Raw genomic sequence first — 16,927 nt, forward strand, 5'->3', positions numbered from 1 at the left:
TGGGCATGCCACGGCTAAAAAAAGTTCATTATTTTCAAGATCGAGGTGATTCCGAGGTGATTCCGCCGACGGTAATCAACCGACCTCGCAACGATCGTGTATTCTTACTAGGCTTCGTTGGTGGTGAAGTAGAAATCATCCAGAGCTAGCAGACGACAAGCATAGCAGCTCTTGTCCTGTGGAGAAAGTCAAAGCGTTTGAGAGTGAGGCGCGACCAACTTTCAACCTTCCTTGAAATATTTGGGAACGATATATTTGCGTCCATTGACATCAGCGACGACGAGGACTTCATCTCTGCATGAAAACTCTCAGTCCAATTGTCCTAGAACGTTACTCTAGTCTTCAGACTATCATACTGTGTAATAAGTTTCGAATGGCTTAGTTTATGGAGTTGTCAGTAACAAGTGACAAGTCACTAGTCAAACTGCGACAATTTCGATGACGCGGAGGAAGTACCCCGGTGCAGGTATTCTGGTTGACGGAACTGTGCAAAATCCAGCCCGGCAAGTCCGACTTTTCGAATTGTGAATCACACTACACTTGAAAGCCTTGATCTAATCCCCTCCCAACACACACACACACACACAGGCGCGGAGATAACCCAGCTGGGAAGCAACCCATCATGTGGATCAGCAGCTGGGTTATCGAACCGCATTTCCCCGATTGCAAGGCGCACTCGATTATATGTCGCACCCCCACTTTGAGGTTTGAACCACATTGTTTCAATACATGCATATAAGTAGGATGTAACTCTCGATTGTAAGTCACATCCCCTTCTTTGCCCTTGAAGTTTAGTGTAAAAAGGCGCGACTTATATTCGGCAAAATACAGTAATCTTAAAGGGGCACTCCGGCTTCATTTTCGACGCCGAGTTTTCGATGCCAAGACGAAGGTAGGTGAAAGAGAAGACGCCTCGAACAAGAACGAGTCTCCAGAAGCGATCGAGTCGAGCAGGAAGACGACTTTTGAATTTCGCCGAGCGAGCGCTGATGACGTAATGAGGGATTAGCTTGCCAGTGGAAATGCACCTGCGCACATACATTTTACACACTTTTTGGCCAATTTTCAATCGAAGAGGAGGTTGTTTGCTATGTTCTCCCAACGTCGTGAGCGATCCCGTCTTCTATACCCTTCCAGGTACCCTGAAGGTCCTCCAGACGAGAATTTATCTCCAGCAAAGCGTTGTTGATCCGCTAAATTCGTCTCGAGACATATTCAGTGCTGATAAATGTAGAATGTTGAATCTGTGATAATTGTCGATGATGGAGAGAGAGAGGCTGATAGCCGCTGTCGCAGGGAGAGTGAAGCTGCTGGAAGTAACAATGGGGAGCCCGTTTGTATCATCTGAACAACCAGACTTCAAAGCAGCTTGACCAAATCGGAGGGTGCCTCGTTGCTCAGTATCGTGAATATTACACCGACATGAATTACTACAAGTATACTGGTGAGTTTTTATCTTGTTTTGTTCGTATGCTAGTACCCTGGCCTGGAGTTCTCGTTAGCACATTCCTATTCCCTGGCGGTTTCTAAACATTCCGTTTAGTACTGAATACGTGATCAAGTATTCCGATTTGGGTAGATGTGGAATTTGGACATGTAATAATTTTATTAAAAAAATCTATCATAAGTTTCCGAATAGAGAAATGTAGAGAAGTGGTTGCCCAAATACAACAAAATTGATTCTGCAGTTCTACAACTTGTACTGAAATCCAGTCAAAGTAAAAATGATTCTTCATGACAGTTGGGGTCAATGAAATCTGATCCAGGCATAACGGATGGTGACGCCTGCCACCCCGGGAACGAATTCCCATTTGGTGGGGGATACCAAAGTACTCGAAAGTGGTGCGTGTTTCAATGTGGCATTTTGGAAGTTTTATATGATCTCTGGTCAATGCAACATACGATAGCCATCATGAAATCCAGGCCTCGAACGCAACTCAGACCAGAATCGGCAGTTCCCTAAGTTAGATGCTTTATAATTCCATGGCCCCAGCTGTAGTTATACCGTAAAATCCCGCCAGAGCGCCCCTACCTCCTCGACGCTTCAGGTGGGGAGGGGCGGATGGGCGAGTCCTACTTGCCGCATTCAGTGCTACATGAAAAAGTACTCACCCTACGAAAACTGTTCGTGCATCTCGTACACCAACCAAAGGTCAAGAGCCAGGAGTCGAACAGATCCGACAAAACGCAGGGTTTGTGCGATCCCTGGTCAGGAGGGTGGGCACTGTTGCATACATTTCCAACGGGGTCGAGCACACGTCTGCAGTGCAGTACGGCATCACAGACTGCGACAGAGTCATACGAGGATACAATCAATCACGTCCCTGACAAGAAGTCAGGGAGGGGCGGATGGGAGAGACGGGGCGCTCTGGCGGGATTTTACAGTCGAGGTTTTTCTTGCACATTATTCTTATAGTCGATAGGTTTATACTGATGGCCACAAACAACGGCAGTTCAAACTTCACTCATGTGTTCATGAGCTGAGACATTTCTCTCCACTATTTCTGTTGTGCACACAGGTCTGTCCAATATGCATTGACCGTATTGGGTATGGTATCTGCTCTGAGAAGGGAATCGCTGGAGCCACAGTCCAACTATACAGGCTTTCAAGAAACAGAGAGGAGCCATCTTTGCAAGCTGATACCTGATGTGTACCGACAGAATTCTCACGAGATACCTTTCGGACTACGTCTGGTGTATACTTCATAGTACTCCTTCGACTACGGTCTAGAATCAAGTCGACTGAAACAAGTTCAAACAACTCTGGCTTCAAACGAGCCGTCGACTAGACAAACAAAACATTCTCTCATATACTAGAGCACTCTGACAACTCATGACCTATTCCTAACGATTGCCACCGCTTATAAATATGTAGAGTGCTGATTGGAATGTGCTCACAATCTCAACAGTGCTATAATTATTTGAACAATGTGTTAGAATATTCCACTTTTCCTTCCATAAATGTTGTATCCACATATAATCCACAGTGCTGCAAAGTTTCAGAGTTCTCAGGGTATCAAACAAAATTATTTCAAATACAGTGAAATTGTTCGTGGACATTATAGCGTAACTTGTAGTCCCCTGGTCCTTTTCTTTGCTATAAATTAATCCTTTGCTCTCTATATGTTGTAGCCGCCGGCAAATCCAACAGTGAAATTGTTAGTTCATATTTATAATGTGGGAGGGGGAGGGGGGGGGGGGGGTTGAACATATTTCTATATATAAGGGACCTGCAACTGTAATACCACAGTACAGTAGCCAGCAAATATGTAGAAAACAGATATGCATGTTACCATCAGTGTACATGGACGGGCGCAGCAGGCCGAAGCTATCAGCCAGAACAGGATTTACAATCACCTAGAGATACTTGAGCTATTCCAGTATTCTCCGTGAGCTGTCCCATTCCACAATGGTTCATGCCACCATTATTTCTGGTAGTATCCATGTGCATAATTCCAAGACCATCTAGGATTCTTCAGCAATTTGTGCCACGGCAAAAGACAACGCTTGACTCGGTCACTGGGGCTGTCAAACTTCCCATCATAAATGAACTTCAATTTCTCATCTGTTTCAAGTATGTGTACTGCCATGACTTGACCATGCTTCATCCACAGCTGGGCGAAGATTGTGGCGTTGAATTCCATAGCGCACCTTCTTGCTGCCATGCAGGAGTATGTTGAGAGAAGTCAACATATTTTTACTAAAAAACAACAGCCACTGAAGAGGATAGCAATATCCTTGGGTGAATCTCCTGCAGGTACACGTTGTTGGTAGGTCTACTGGTCCGTCTCCATATCGTCAAGTTCAGAAATCACCTGTACTACATATCTTGTAGAAGGGATCCTGATCGAATAATTCCTGGTCATAAAATTCACTAAACTGAGGGCGAGACAAATAGTCAGTACTCCCCGATTCCGTCAAGCTGCTTTGAAGTCTGGATGCTCATGTGATGCTAACAAACTCCCCGTTGTTACTTCCAGCAGCTTCACTTTCCCTGCGACAGCGGCTATCAACCTCTCTCTCCATCGTCGACAATTATCACAGATTCGACATTCTACATTTATCAGCACTGCACTGGGTGAATATGTCTCAAGACGAATTTAGCGGATCAACAACGCTTTGCTGGAGATAAATTCTCGTCTGGAGGACCTTCAGGGTACCTGGAAGGATATAGAAAACGGGATCGCTCACGACGTTGAGAGAACATAGCAAACAACCTCCTCTTCGATTGAAAATTGGCCAAAAAGTATACGAAATGTATGTGCGCAGATGCATTTCCACTGGCAAGCTAATCCCTCATTACGTCATCAGCGCTCGCTCGGCGAAATTCAAAAGTCGTCTTCCTGCTCGACTCGATCGCTTCTGGAGACTCGTTCTTGTTCGAGGCGTCTTCTCTTTCACCAACCTTCGTCTTGGCATCGAAAACTCGGCGTCGAAAATGAAGCCGGAGTGCCCCTTTAACCCTTTGAGCACGCATGACGTATTAATACGTCACGTACAGTGTCACTGCACCCACGCATGACGTATTATTACGTCGTGAGTGTACATAGCGTACAAACGCGATTTGCATGAACCGCGTGAGTTCAAACTATCGTAACTCGGTCAATTCTTGGCCGATTCTCACGATCGAAATATGTATCTGCAAGAGAAAACTCTCAGCTTGCGATAGAAACAATCGCCGAAGCGATACGACCCCGGGTTGTTGAGATATGCGACTCGACACGGCAAATTCAAATCGATTTTTTTGCGAACTCTGCAGAACGCGTATTTTCCATTTTCGATCATTTTCGCGCTATCTGCTGCCATGGAAACTAGATTCAAATGATGGCAGCGGATCTGGGGAGTCCTCAAAAAAATTTGAGCTCGATACGAGCAAGGAGAGTGAAATGGCAGCTGAGGATTTGATCTCCTGGCCGTGCTCAAGTCTGTCGAGCGCGTGCGTCAAGTTTGCCAGACTGTAGCATGGGCTTTTGGTGTCGCTCCGAGCTGAGCTTGGAACTATTTTGTTCCTCGCCTCAAGACCTTTGCAGGAAGCTCAAGATCGTGGAATTCGTCCAAAGAAAGGTAAAGTTATCGATCCTTGAACAGCTACTACTTTCATAGGAAAAACGCTATTTTTGCAGGTGTTGACGTGGGGCGGCATTCAGGTAGCGTCGTGCTCAAAAGGTTAAGCAAATGTTGCTGTGAAAGCATGCTCTAACTCTAGGTATCCAGCGCCCTTCGAACAGTGGGGCACCGCACCAGTTTGTGATACAATAAAATGCACAAATGGAGTTTAATCGACAAACTGAAACAAGCCGAACAAGTATACAATACATGTATACACCATACACCATGCACCATGCAGAGGCAAACAAAAGTGCTTGCATATTAACGTCGACTTACGGAGCTTCAAAGTACGATGTTCAGCTGGGTTAATCAAGTACTCGGTGAAGATACTGCCACGCTTCACCTACAGCCACCGGTAACGAAGAAAAAAAAGGATTCTAGCTAGCATTCTCAAATATATTCATCACATGACCAACCTAACACACACCACTTTGCATATACGGGCAATACAGCCACTGCATTACTTCTAGCAGACCCTCTGCTCTGGTTCACTTGTGAGTCGGAAGTTGTGACCAGGCGTGAATACGACATCTACTGTTGTGGACATGGAAATCGGGTCGGAGGTCAAGCGGCCCAGGGCGCCAGCCATGCTGCCGTGAGTACGCATACCATCAACACGTGCACTGCATGCAACGCTCTGTACTGAGGGCGCCGGCCCTACGTCATTTGACTGGATTTCCATGTCCACGACAGTAGGTGTGTGCTTGTGTGTGTGGTGTGTGTAAGACCAGACTAAAATGGTGGTCTCTTCCTTAGACCTAGGTCTTGTAAGTTGAATGGTGCAGTTCTGGTATCGGTTATTTTTCTACATCAAGCAAAGGCTACACTGCCAACCATTGCCTTCGGTGACCGGCTCTAGTGTATGTGTGTGCGTGTGAGTGCTTGCGTGTGCGCGTGTGTGCATGTATGTCAGCATATGTGTATGTGTAGTGTCCCTCTACCAATCAGAAACATGCAACATATATTATGACAATATACAAGCATGCTAGTGCAAGTAAGTTAGTTACCCCAAGTATGTTCGTTAGTGAGAAACCTGAACATCTGAGAGCAGGCTGGATAGTGGTAATAACAGTTACGTTGCTACTGAAAAGGCAGGTTCAATAGCTTACTTTAGGTAGATGGAATGCATAATTCAATGACAGTACTGACATATTATTGAAATACAACAGTACAAACTGGTGTTCTCACATCCAATCTCTTCAAATCGTCTTCGACCTCCTTCAAGACATTCTTGCTGGCCGCAGCGGAGTACAGTGCATGTGCATAGCGACCTTCCAGGCCGTAAACCTGAATAGGCGCCTGAGCATGAGCAGGACATAATTGTGCATACAGTCAATAAGAAATCTCTTTGTCTCACATGCAGAAATTTCAAATTCATATCGACTCAACAAAAGTAATTTGTGTACAAAATATTTTCACTCACTTTCTGAGCAGCTCTTGCAACTGAGCTGCCGCTGAAACTCCGAGCCCCCTGCGAAAGAAGATCCAACAGCAAGTTATCATAACGCTTTCTCTATCCACTGAACTCTACACAGAACATACTTGGGCCAGGCAAAGAGACCGACGAGCCCCGACTAACGCCATTTTCGCTGGTCAAAAACTTGGACGCATGCGTGCTCTCCAATCTCCTTCGTCTTCTTCCTTGCCACAACTCCTTTCCACAGCAAACAGAGCTGAGTACAGTTGCCCGGTCGAGTTGACTTCAAAAAGATCAGAGAATCGGCGCCGCGGCGCCGCGCCGGTTACTTCTCCGTGCATGCGTGGCTTGCGTCGTTCCGTGTACAGGTACTAGGTGTAACTAGCATGCACTGCATGCTGAGCTATGTCACTTGTGCGTTCTATCTACCAGCTAGCGCTAGCCGCGCCGACCAGAGCCGACGTGTTCACCAGGTCTGAATCAGCAGTGATGTACGAGATGTACACCATGCATGGTACACTGCGAGTCCCACGCAAAAAATGTGATGTGAACGATGCAAAGAAAGAAAATACGAGGTGCAGTTGAAGAGGCGATTTGGAACCTATTCGGAGACGAAGACACTCACTGAAGTGGTAGAACGATCCCCGGTCTTCTTCTTGACCGTCTACTTCCTGTAGCCTGTAGACTTTGTATCGGGGGAGTTTGGAATCATCCTCGTTGGTGCGAAACACTGGTTGCTGCTGCAGATCTTGTTGCGGACGTTCGATGTTTTGATTGTTTCAATACGAGTGTTGACAATGAGTGCGTCAATTGCAAACTTGGATCCGAACACTGAGCTGAGGTTTCAAGGTAGCTCGCCTAAAATTCTGTGGATCTGGCAGTCTCTGTTGGCGGTAGCTCATCCGTCCCTGTGTTCTCTGGTATGTCGTGTGCCCATAGGTCCGTTTACGCATGTCGTGACATCAACTCTCAAAGTCACAAATCCTTCGAGTGATCGTAGGATTTGTTTCAAAGTTAAAACAACAGCACCTAAGAGGTACTGCGTCAGGCCTAACTCTGGTATAATTCAGCCCAATGAGTTCGTTGAGGTTCAAGGTATGAGGTTGTGCTCGTCTGCTTTGCTTCGGTATTTAATCGTCACATGTGACGTTTGTAAATCTATTTGAAATACGGTGTGCAACGACCGTGCATGATCCCAACCCACCAAGATTTAGCACATGACTGTCTGTACTCTACATGTAGTGCATGTCCGTGGCGTATGCTAGTTCATGTTGCGTAGCACATACTGTCTCAACATCTGATTGTATTGCACTGTGTACTTGATATTGAAAACATACAAAGACGTCTTTGCCATCTGGCACTCCATGACTTGTATGTTTCAAACAAAACAAGACAATGCATGGCAGGGTTCTAGCCAGGTCAAAATAGAAGACTGAAGAGGGGTAGGGGAAACAGTTACCCCCAAACCCATTTTCTTCATTTTCCAAATGATCTTGCCATGCAAAATGTAACGTACGGGGCAAACCCCCGACTCTACCCCAGACAAGTGTGCCTGTGATTCCTCTGTTATCGACTGCATTTTCATTAACCCTTTGCTGCCCATTAAAATGTACTAGTATACGTTTTCGGCATACCCAGACCAGCAGGAAGAAAATTACTCATAGCTCCAACACGAAGCATATTGTCAAATGTAAACCTATATATTTCTGGAAGCAGTAAATCCCTAGGAATCTAGCGAACTCAATTTGATCGACATGTCGCTTTTTCAATGCTCTGTCGAACCGATAGACGTGTGTCAGTTCAAGTATGCATGAGCAGCAAAGGGTTAATATGAATGGCATGAAAAAGCACAAAATCAACCAAATTAATAGCAGGGTACGCCACTTTTCACAGGATGTCGCTCAATCAGAGTGTGTGGGGGGGGGGGGGGGTCTGCCTCCCCCTGCCCCGTACCCTCATTTGGCTAGAACCCTGCATGAGAACAAAGATCAGTATTTCTTGTATATATACAGAGAAGGATGCTGCTGCTTACCCAACTATTTACAGAGGATGATCGCGAAATTTCTCTGGTCTGGTTTGGTTCAGCTTCTGATGCACACCAATCATCAAAATTATTTTGAAATGTAATTTTGGCGATTTAATTTGAGTCCATGTGATGTGACCTTCAATTTTATTCCAGACTTTCCCCTTTTCTTTCCCTCGATTAATGAAAGTGTGGGAATCTTTTTTTTAGATTTTCTCACTAAACTTACCTGTTTTATTGTACAGTCGTCCCTCTCTAATCCGGCACTTTATAATCCAGCACCCTCGATAAACCAGCACAATTTTCAGTAGCCAAATGTCCTCTTCATGCACATTGCAGCAGTAGATCAGATTTGTTAATCCAGCACCCTCCCTAATCCAGCAGATTTCCGTGGCACCAATGGTGCCGGATTATAGAGGGACCACTGTATTGGCCCAAGATTGGGGAGGGAACTGATAACTATGGAAAAAGTGTGCTCACCGCTACCCTTCTTTGAATTACGGCAAAAGCTGTCAAGCCTCTACCCCTTACTTGCTCAGTCGAATCACCATGCACGCAGGCACGGTATGGTGCGAACACATAATTGTGCGCTGCACAACACACCTTGAAGCACCTGCTGACACTGTAGTGTGTTTTGGTCTCTCTTGTGTTTTTAGTCAATGCAGCCAGCCATACTGTAGTCTGGCTTTTGTTGGTGGGCTCCATTTTTCGCTACTGTCATTGCTACACCCTACCATGTAGATTACTAGATTACTATCCACCGAGAGTACAAAACTACCATTAATGTGCACCTGCTGGTGGGTGGTCACGGCTCGTATTCAGAATTACGTCATTTTCATGGTCTGCGCATGGAGCACTTTTCTGGCAGTTCGCCACAGCTAATCTTTCTTTCTTCATTTCCGTGATGTAACCAGCTCTCTCCATACGTGTACGAGGTGTGAGGTCAACCGCATGCAATGCTATTCTTTTTACAGTCGAGTGGATTACATCGTGAGAAGTGGTGTGTCATTCTGAAAACGAGCCGTGACAGAAATGTATGTGGAGCAGCAGCAAAGTCTTGGTAGCCATGTGCTCTTGATTCCATAAATCTGTGTTGGCACCGGCAATTAGTGACCACTGCAAAAAGGTGACCAAGGGACACGGGAACTTTCACTCCTGACAAAATTTAAATAAAATGTGTTTACAGTACCACTGCTTGCTCTTCCTCTGTATAGAGTAGTTTCACATCTGTCTCATGACCGTGCGGGGTAGCCATGTTGGCTTCGAATCCACTCAATCCCTATATCTATGGTTCACATGATGTCGGCCATGTTGGTGTGAAACCACTCTATATATAGGGAGCACACATCTGCAGCTTCATAGAATGCCGAGTACTTGCTCATGTGGCACTGAGCATTGGCCGAGTTCGTACGACACTGGAGTGGACACCGGTGTGTGGGTGTATTTCTCCCTCATTCTACTGACGTCTGATTATACTCGACTTCTGCTGTTGTTGTGTTGGCTACAGTAATGCTCCAGCCATTCGAGTATGACCCTAACGAGAAGAACCGCCATAAGTTCATGGTCCAGACAATGTTTGCACCAGAGGGGGAGATAGATCTGGACACCGTGGTAAGGACTTTGGACGATAGAAAGGTTAAGCTGCACGTTAGTTTTGACGTGACGCGAAAGTTCAGCTCACGTTATGCGGCTCACGTGTTGGAAAACAACGCGAGTGACCTGCAGCTCGCGTCGAAATTTGGAGTTTTACGCCAAATTTGACGTGAAATTTCGTGTCACGTCAAAAATAACGTGCAGCTTAACCCCTCTAATTTCGATTTTTCTTGTTGCAAACTGGTGTGTAGAAGAAAGGCATTTGAGCTTTCATGAATGAAACTGCAAGAAGGCTCACCCTTACTTCTAATCGTGTGTGTGTGTGTGTGTGCGCGTGTGCGCGTGTTCATGTGTGACTTGCTTTTGGTGGCATGGCTGCAAGCTCGCCATGTGCTGCGTGCAATCTTTAAGTTCACGGCCATGTACACTGTGGTAGTTGTGTAGTCGTGGGCAGTCTGCAAACTCAGACTACGCAGTGGAACTCGCTTAGTGCGTACTCTGATAAGACAAACCCTTTGCTAGTACAGGCATTATCCGGAGCACGGGTGTATCGGTCCAGACTGAAGTATGTGCGGAGAGGACGTAACTCCGATACAAAATGTACTTTCTGCTGCCCTTGGTCGTACCCCCTATCAGAATTGTACTGTACGTGGCAGGGCACTCCTATACCCACCAGTTTCTAGTTGCTGTTTTTTGCCTGGGCTTTGACCATGATTTACTCTCTGTGTTGGGTGTTTATGCTTGTAGTGGAAAGCCAACGCTGGAGATGTCATTGACACCAAACTGAAATGTGTATTTGACATGTCAGAGTCAGCATCAACGACCTCGACACAATCTGGCTCAGCTCAACAAGTTAGTTTAGTGCATTACAACGACTGTTGTAGTATCCTATTCTCTATCGCGCGCGCGTGCGCCCATTTGCACATTGTGGACTGTTTAGGACAGTGGCGTTTCTATGATTGTGTTGAGGGGGAATTCAGGCACTGACGTACTTTTCTGATGTCAAAACCAGATGACGCTCGTGCGTTTACTTTTATTTTTTTCTCATTCAGCTTTACCTTTACATACTGTGCCGATGAGCATGTGGCGTTGGCAGGCGCTCCGCTATCACGACAGAAAAGGCACGTAACGCTGTCGCAATCGGCCGTTCGCCAGATTCCGACTTTCCGTCGGCTACAACAAACACTTATGTCGTCAGGAATCAATATCTAGAAACATAGGAGTAAAAACTAGTGATAAAACAAGTCAAAAGGAAGTACAAGACAGTCAGCATGAGCTCCTTAATTTTCACCCAATCATTCGAAAACAGCAAGTAACCCAATCTACGTAAAATGTCAAGCACCGTTTCCGGGCGTTCATAGCAAACTCGGTCCTCGTTGGAGAAGCAGTCCAGCGATCATGCCATCTAAAAAAGTAAACGAATAAAAACCATGCACCGATAATGCGAGCCACACACTCCGAATGCCAAGCATCGTTTCCAAGCTCGTTTCTCGTTCGAGTTATAGAGAGGCAGTCCTGCGAGGTAACTGTACACTGTGGTCTACTCAGATGCGAATGATGTCCCCAAAATGTGAGCCACACGCGATACTACTCCTACACACATTTACGTAAATTTCATGCAAAAATGCGAAGGCAACAATGCTAAAAAAAACTGCGTTCAAATCCCAACGTAGCGAGATTCAAATCTAAATGAACAAGAAACTGGTCTTTATAGAAAAGAAAAAGGACCAAGGAACTACAACGTTCTTTTTCTTTTCTATAAATTTATCCAAAAACTGGTCTTTGTTGCACCCACGGCCACTCCTACAGTCCATTCGGAAAAAGATGATATCCTAGCTTTTGGCCATAAACGGGTCAAATTTTGAGTTTTCGTCACAATTTTTTTGGCAATCCCCCATGGAATGCTCTTCCAATTGTGTTTTTGAAGTCTATTTCTCCAAAAAGCAAGCCATAACAAGAATAGGATTTCGGCCAGGTTTTGCCCTCAAAGCACTGAATTGGGTAAAAAGTTTAAAGTCCAGGCCGTTCGCTCCACTTGCATAACAGTACATTTGCGGTTCGAACCCCAGTTGAGGTGCCTTTTTTGGACCCTTTTTCAAGTTTCGAATCGCGCGGCACTGCACAGTGTACCACAAAATCGCCAAACACGGGAGCTCTCCAGAGCCAGCGCTCATCTTTTTCTGAATGGACTGTAGTGCCACCTGCAGGAAAGAGCAATAGCTACTGCAAGTGGTCAAACAATAATACTGCCACTAGTCTCTAGACAACATCGGACTGCACAAGCGCCTGATTGTAGAACGACATTAAGAGTACCTAAACACAACGACGAATAAATTATAGAAATATGACCCATGTGTCTGCCTGAGCAGCCCCAAGTCCAGTGTCTCAGAGAGGCGTTTTTCAGCCCTTTTTTTTGTAGACACGGGGCGCAGGCCTAGCACAGGCACTCTCTCTGGATATGCCAGTGGTGGACTTCATTCGCGTTGTGGTACGTACACCGGCATTCACTAGGAGGGTGCTTGGTGGCGGTCGTATTCCTAGTTGTGTTCTTAAATAATTATTGCCTGGGTCAAGACACTAGTGCAGTGCTGTCCGGTGTCGAAGAAAGGGGCGATCAGCGTCGTAGCCTAGGCAATTTTTATTTGCCTTGTACTGTGCGACTTTACGGTATGCACTTCGAGAGGGCTGTCAAAAGATGCCCCAAGTGTGGGTACTTCTCAGTTGTCTTTTGACCGTCTAGAGTCCGTGCATGCTAGCCGGCCGCTAGCGGCTGATGTACATGATTGCACTCAAACGTCTGTAATTTGCTCAAATCTTGACAGAATTCTACAATAGATGTCCCTAGGAAGAAAGCAAAGAGCTCAGTTTTCCATCGCAGCCCTTGCTGAAGCGCTCTGGCGTGCCGGTAGCATTCTTTAAAGATCTTTTAAAAAAGTTGGATAGCAAGTGGTAATGCGGACGTGCGACCTTCACTCTCTTTAGGGCCGGGTTCCACTGCGGCTCCGCTGCTCGTCATCCGCGGCTTGAAACGTCATCATTACCATAGTGACCGCGGCTCGAGCTGGAGCAGCGAGGCCGCGGCTCACCGCGAGCTTTCGCTACGATTCTTGATCAAAAACTGCGAGCCGCAGTCACGGCTCGACCTGTTTCCCATACTTTTCATTGTTTTTGTACGCGAGAATTTTAAAATTCAAATTTTAATTCGTTGTGTAGGCCAGAAAACGAGGATTTTTTCGCGCACGCATGCGCGTGCAGGCAGGTCGAACTTCATCAAAAAACGTGAAGCACGACCGCGGTACCGCGAATGGCGAGTGTCAGTGTAACCGCGCTGCTCCGCTGCATGCAGCCAAGTGCTGCGAAGCAGCAGAGCAGCAGTGGAACCCGGCCCGTGGGGCAGCTGTCCACTGTACTGCAAGCACCCAGAGCCAATCTGTCAATAAGCTCATTGCGCAATAACATTGTTTGTACCGCCGACACCCCACATGACCACCTGGGCATGGCGGTGTGGTGTTTTTGAACAGTGCATTTGCTGATCTCAGCATACTTACATGCATTACTCATACCTTCCATATTTGGCGATGCGCAATGGGCGTACACTGACTGTGTCAATGCGTCGATAAGAAGCAAACACTATTTCTCACCGCTTGTCAATGTCTTTTCTGCTTGTGTCTGTGTGCAGAGTGAGGCATCTGCGAGCCGGCCGCGGGAGTCACCCCAAGCTGCTGCTCCCAGCAGTCCTAGTCCATCAGCAAGCTCAAGCGGATCGTCAGCAGTCTCTGCCCCATCGGTAGCAACGCAAGCAGTGACATCCACCACAGCACCTTCTGAAGCCCAATCACAAGCACAGGTAATAACACGACTGCCGGGGGCATCGTAGTTTTCTTTTTGTGTGTGTGTGTGTGTGTGTGTGTGTATTCTGAATTACCGTGCTTGCAGTATAGAAGAAGAGGTTGTAGCAACTTAGGCAATAATTGGGGAAGGTTCGAAAATCGAAAGTGTGGTGCTCCGTACGTGGGAGCAACACTGCTGTTTTCAGTCACATGTGATTCTTTATTGCTGTTTTAGGTCGCATATGATTCTTTATTCCAGATAATATGCCCGCGTGTGCTGTTGCTGCTGCTGCTGCTGCTACACTAGCAGTATAGTTAGTTCCATCCCTGTTTCTGTGGCCGTCCTATCGCTGTAGTCATCACCACTGTTGCTTGACCTAACAAATTCTTTGCCCGCCTTGTCTTATTTGTCTTCAGACAAGCGATACCGGAGTACGTCGGCGCCCTAACCCTGCCACCTCCAGTAGCCCTAAGCCTGCTGCAACCGCGCCAGCCCCCAAACCTGAAGTAACCGCGCCACAACACAAAACAGCTGTTCGGGAACAGCAGCAGCAGATGAGTCTACCGATGTTTGCCGTTGCCGGAATTGTCGTTATTCTTCTGGGTTGGTTCTTGGGAAGTGTGCTCTTTTGAATAGACCGAATCGTACCCTTTCCTTGGCCTTTCTTCTCGCTCTGATTTGGTCTTCTTTTCAAGTGTCCTGCAGCAAAGGAGGGACTTCCGGTGGAGGTTGACCATATATAATAATTATTCTTTCTGGGGACTTTGCTTGGATCAAGACCTATTCGGCGGCATGGCTGTCTTTTGCACACTGTAGACCAAGTGTTGGCCCTGCATTGTGTTAATAATTTGTGACGTATGTGCTTTCTATCTCCGTCTCTTTGTCTCTCTCTCTCTCTCTCTCTCTCTCTCTTTCTCCCACCTGCCTCTTTTTTTACGCCCTTTTCTCAGCATTTGTACTACTAACAGCCGATGGATTTATAGAGTATGTGTATGTGTTCTAGGTCTGTTTTGTCCTGGGCACTGGTAGTGTGTTGCCAAAGCAACCATCGCTCTCCTATGGATCATTTTTATCAGCTTGCTCCTAATTGCACTGGTACACCGGGCTTGGTTCTGATTTGCAATTATTATTATTGTTGTCCGCCGTGTCTGCTGTTGGGCTAGCTTGAGCGCTGATGCAATACTTCTTGTTTGGTGCTGGGAACACGGCTGCTCTAACATTGGCTTGCCTTCTGTGCACACTAGCGATAAATCCAATTGAAATGTGGTTTTTGATGGATCTAATGGTACATATACAGCACCTGGAAATTGATCATTGCTGCCTGACCACTCCATGCAGGAAACACTGTATGAAAAATATGTTATGCATCACGAATTTCGTGATCGAGACCATTTTTTGGTTTGCGAACTTTCGCCTTTTTCGTTCCTGAAAAGCAGTCGAAACACAAATCATGAATTCGTGTCAGGACCGTAAGGCGAGACCAACATAAAATCGAGATTCCCGGGCAGGACCCATCTGAAATTGGTGCGGGCGGGCGAATTTTTATTTTTCCTATGCGTGTATGCATGGCATGCTGAACTTTTTACAGTATTTTCCGGTATTTTTTTTACAGACAACAGGTACGTGATTTACCCGTACCCGTACAATTTCTTTTGTATTTCGGCCAACGACAGCCCTGAGTCGTACAAGCCCAGGTTTGTGTTACACCATGTCACAGATCTACTCGCACGATCAGTACTGTACACAATACGAACTGTTCAAAAAAAAAAAAAAATGCCTTCGGCTCGATTTTGGTGCGGGAGGGACCGGGAATCTCTTTTTTTTTTGATCTCGCCTAATGAATGAATTGACTACAGTCCATTCATAAAAAGATGGGCTCTGGCTCTGGCGAGCTCCCGTATTTGGCGGTTTTTCGTGATTTCATCGTACACAGTGCAGTGCTGCGAACTTTGAAATTTGAAAAAGGGTGCCTGAACTGGGGTTCGAACCGCAGAATGCACTGTTGCCAGGCGGGGTCAAACGGCCTGGATTTTGATGGTTTTCCCAATTCTGTGCTTTTGGGGCAAAACCTGGCCGAAATCCTATTCTTGCTATGGCTTGCTTTTTGGACAAAAAAACTTCAGAAACATAATTGGAAGAGGATTCCATAGGGGATTGCCAAAAAAAATTCTAAAAAAACTCAAAGTTTGACCCATTTATGGCCAAAAGCTAGAAGTTCATTTTTTTCTGAATGGACTGTAAGTTGTATTTTCTCAAATTATTTGTCTGCACACGTGTATGACCTGTCAATAACACGTCTGTCCCCCGTGAATTCCGCGGTTCCGCGGACTGTAGAATTTCCGCAGAATCCAATAGTGTCCGCAGAATTCAGAAATTCCCGCATAATGTTGCAGAAAAGAGTGAAAAACTGTTTTTTCTGGAGATTTGGGTGTGTGTTTTACAGCCAGAGCAACCTGCTCATGACTTTTCAAATTCAACTTGCCGTATATTTTGGAGATTTCAACTATTCTTTTATCAGGATTTCGCATAGCTTTGGTTAAGAATTATGGACAGCAGATTTTGGTTGGGTTGCTTCGATCTGTTTTCACGCTCAACTTCCTTGCAGAATTGCCGCAGAATATAGAATGATTTGCAGAACTCGCACAGAATTTACTGTTTTTACTTTTTAGCCGCAGAATTCTGCACGGAATTTCTGATATTCTGCCGCAGAATTCACGAGGGGCAGACAAGTGCGATTTCTGTTTGCCAATCCTCATCATACTGCGAATTTCGTCACTCAACTTCCGTTGGAGTGCGAACGCGATATTCGTCTCTTTTTTTATTTGTGTATTTTGAAGTCACTATTTTTGGACGGGATTCCCTTCGAAGCTTCGTTAGGAGCCGTCCATAATTATCTATCTTTTACACGAAGAGAAAAAGTTTCGTATATGGGTGTGTGGGTCAAAGGGGAGTTT

At 45.9% G+C, this 16,927-nt stretch overlaps 2 protein-coding genes and 1 long non-coding RNA gene across 5 annotated transcripts in view; 2 read left to right on the forward strand and 1 right to left on the reverse strand.

The window, feature by feature from the left end:
• Positions 1-16,927, reverse strand: part of LOC135817745 (uncharacterized) — a 53,574-nt gene that overhangs the window by 2,265 nt on the left and 34,382 nt on the right. For all 3 annotated transcript variants that reach the window (XM_065330986.1, XM_065330987.1, XM_065330985.1), the window contains 3 exons: positions 6,533-6,580; positions 6,298-6,408; positions 5,386-5,452 (listed from right to left, as the gene is read on the reverse strand). In XM_065330986.1, coding sequence (XP_065187058.1) covers positions 6,330-6,408; positions 6,533-6,580 — 127 coding nt within the window. In that variant the 3' untranslated portion in view covers positions 5,386-5,452; positions 6,298-6,329. The remainder of the gene's footprint in view (positions 1-5,385; positions 5,453-6,297; positions 6,409-6,532; positions 6,581-16,927) is intronic.
• On the forward strand, positions 997-3,122 carry LOC135817756 (uncharacterized). Its single transcript, XR_010553580.1, has 2 exons — positions 997-1,444; positions 2,520-3,122. It is a non-coding gene; the product is annotated as an uncharacterized LOC135817756 (long non-coding RNA).
• Positions 7,096-15,272, forward strand: LOC135817741 (vesicle-associated membrane protein-associated protein B-like). The gene is made up of 6 exons (XM_065330980.1): positions 7,096-7,375; positions 7,466-7,621; positions 10,057-10,160; positions 10,890-10,994; positions 13,822-13,989; positions 14,390-15,272. The coding sequence occupies exons 1-6, from the start codon at positions 7,324-7,326 to the stop codon at positions 14,603-14,605; spliced, it is 801 nt and encodes a 266-aa protein (XP_065187052.1). The 5' UTR covers positions 7,096-7,323; the 3' UTR covers positions 14,606-15,272.

This window comes from Sycon ciliatum, chromosome 5 (assembly GCF_964019385.1).
Source record: "Sycon ciliatum chromosome 5, ocSycCili1.1, whole genome shotgun sequence".
In the NCBI taxonomy this organism is placed as follows: domain Eukaryota; kingdom Metazoa; phylum Porifera; class Calcarea; order Leucosolenida; family Sycettidae; genus Sycon; species Sycon ciliatum.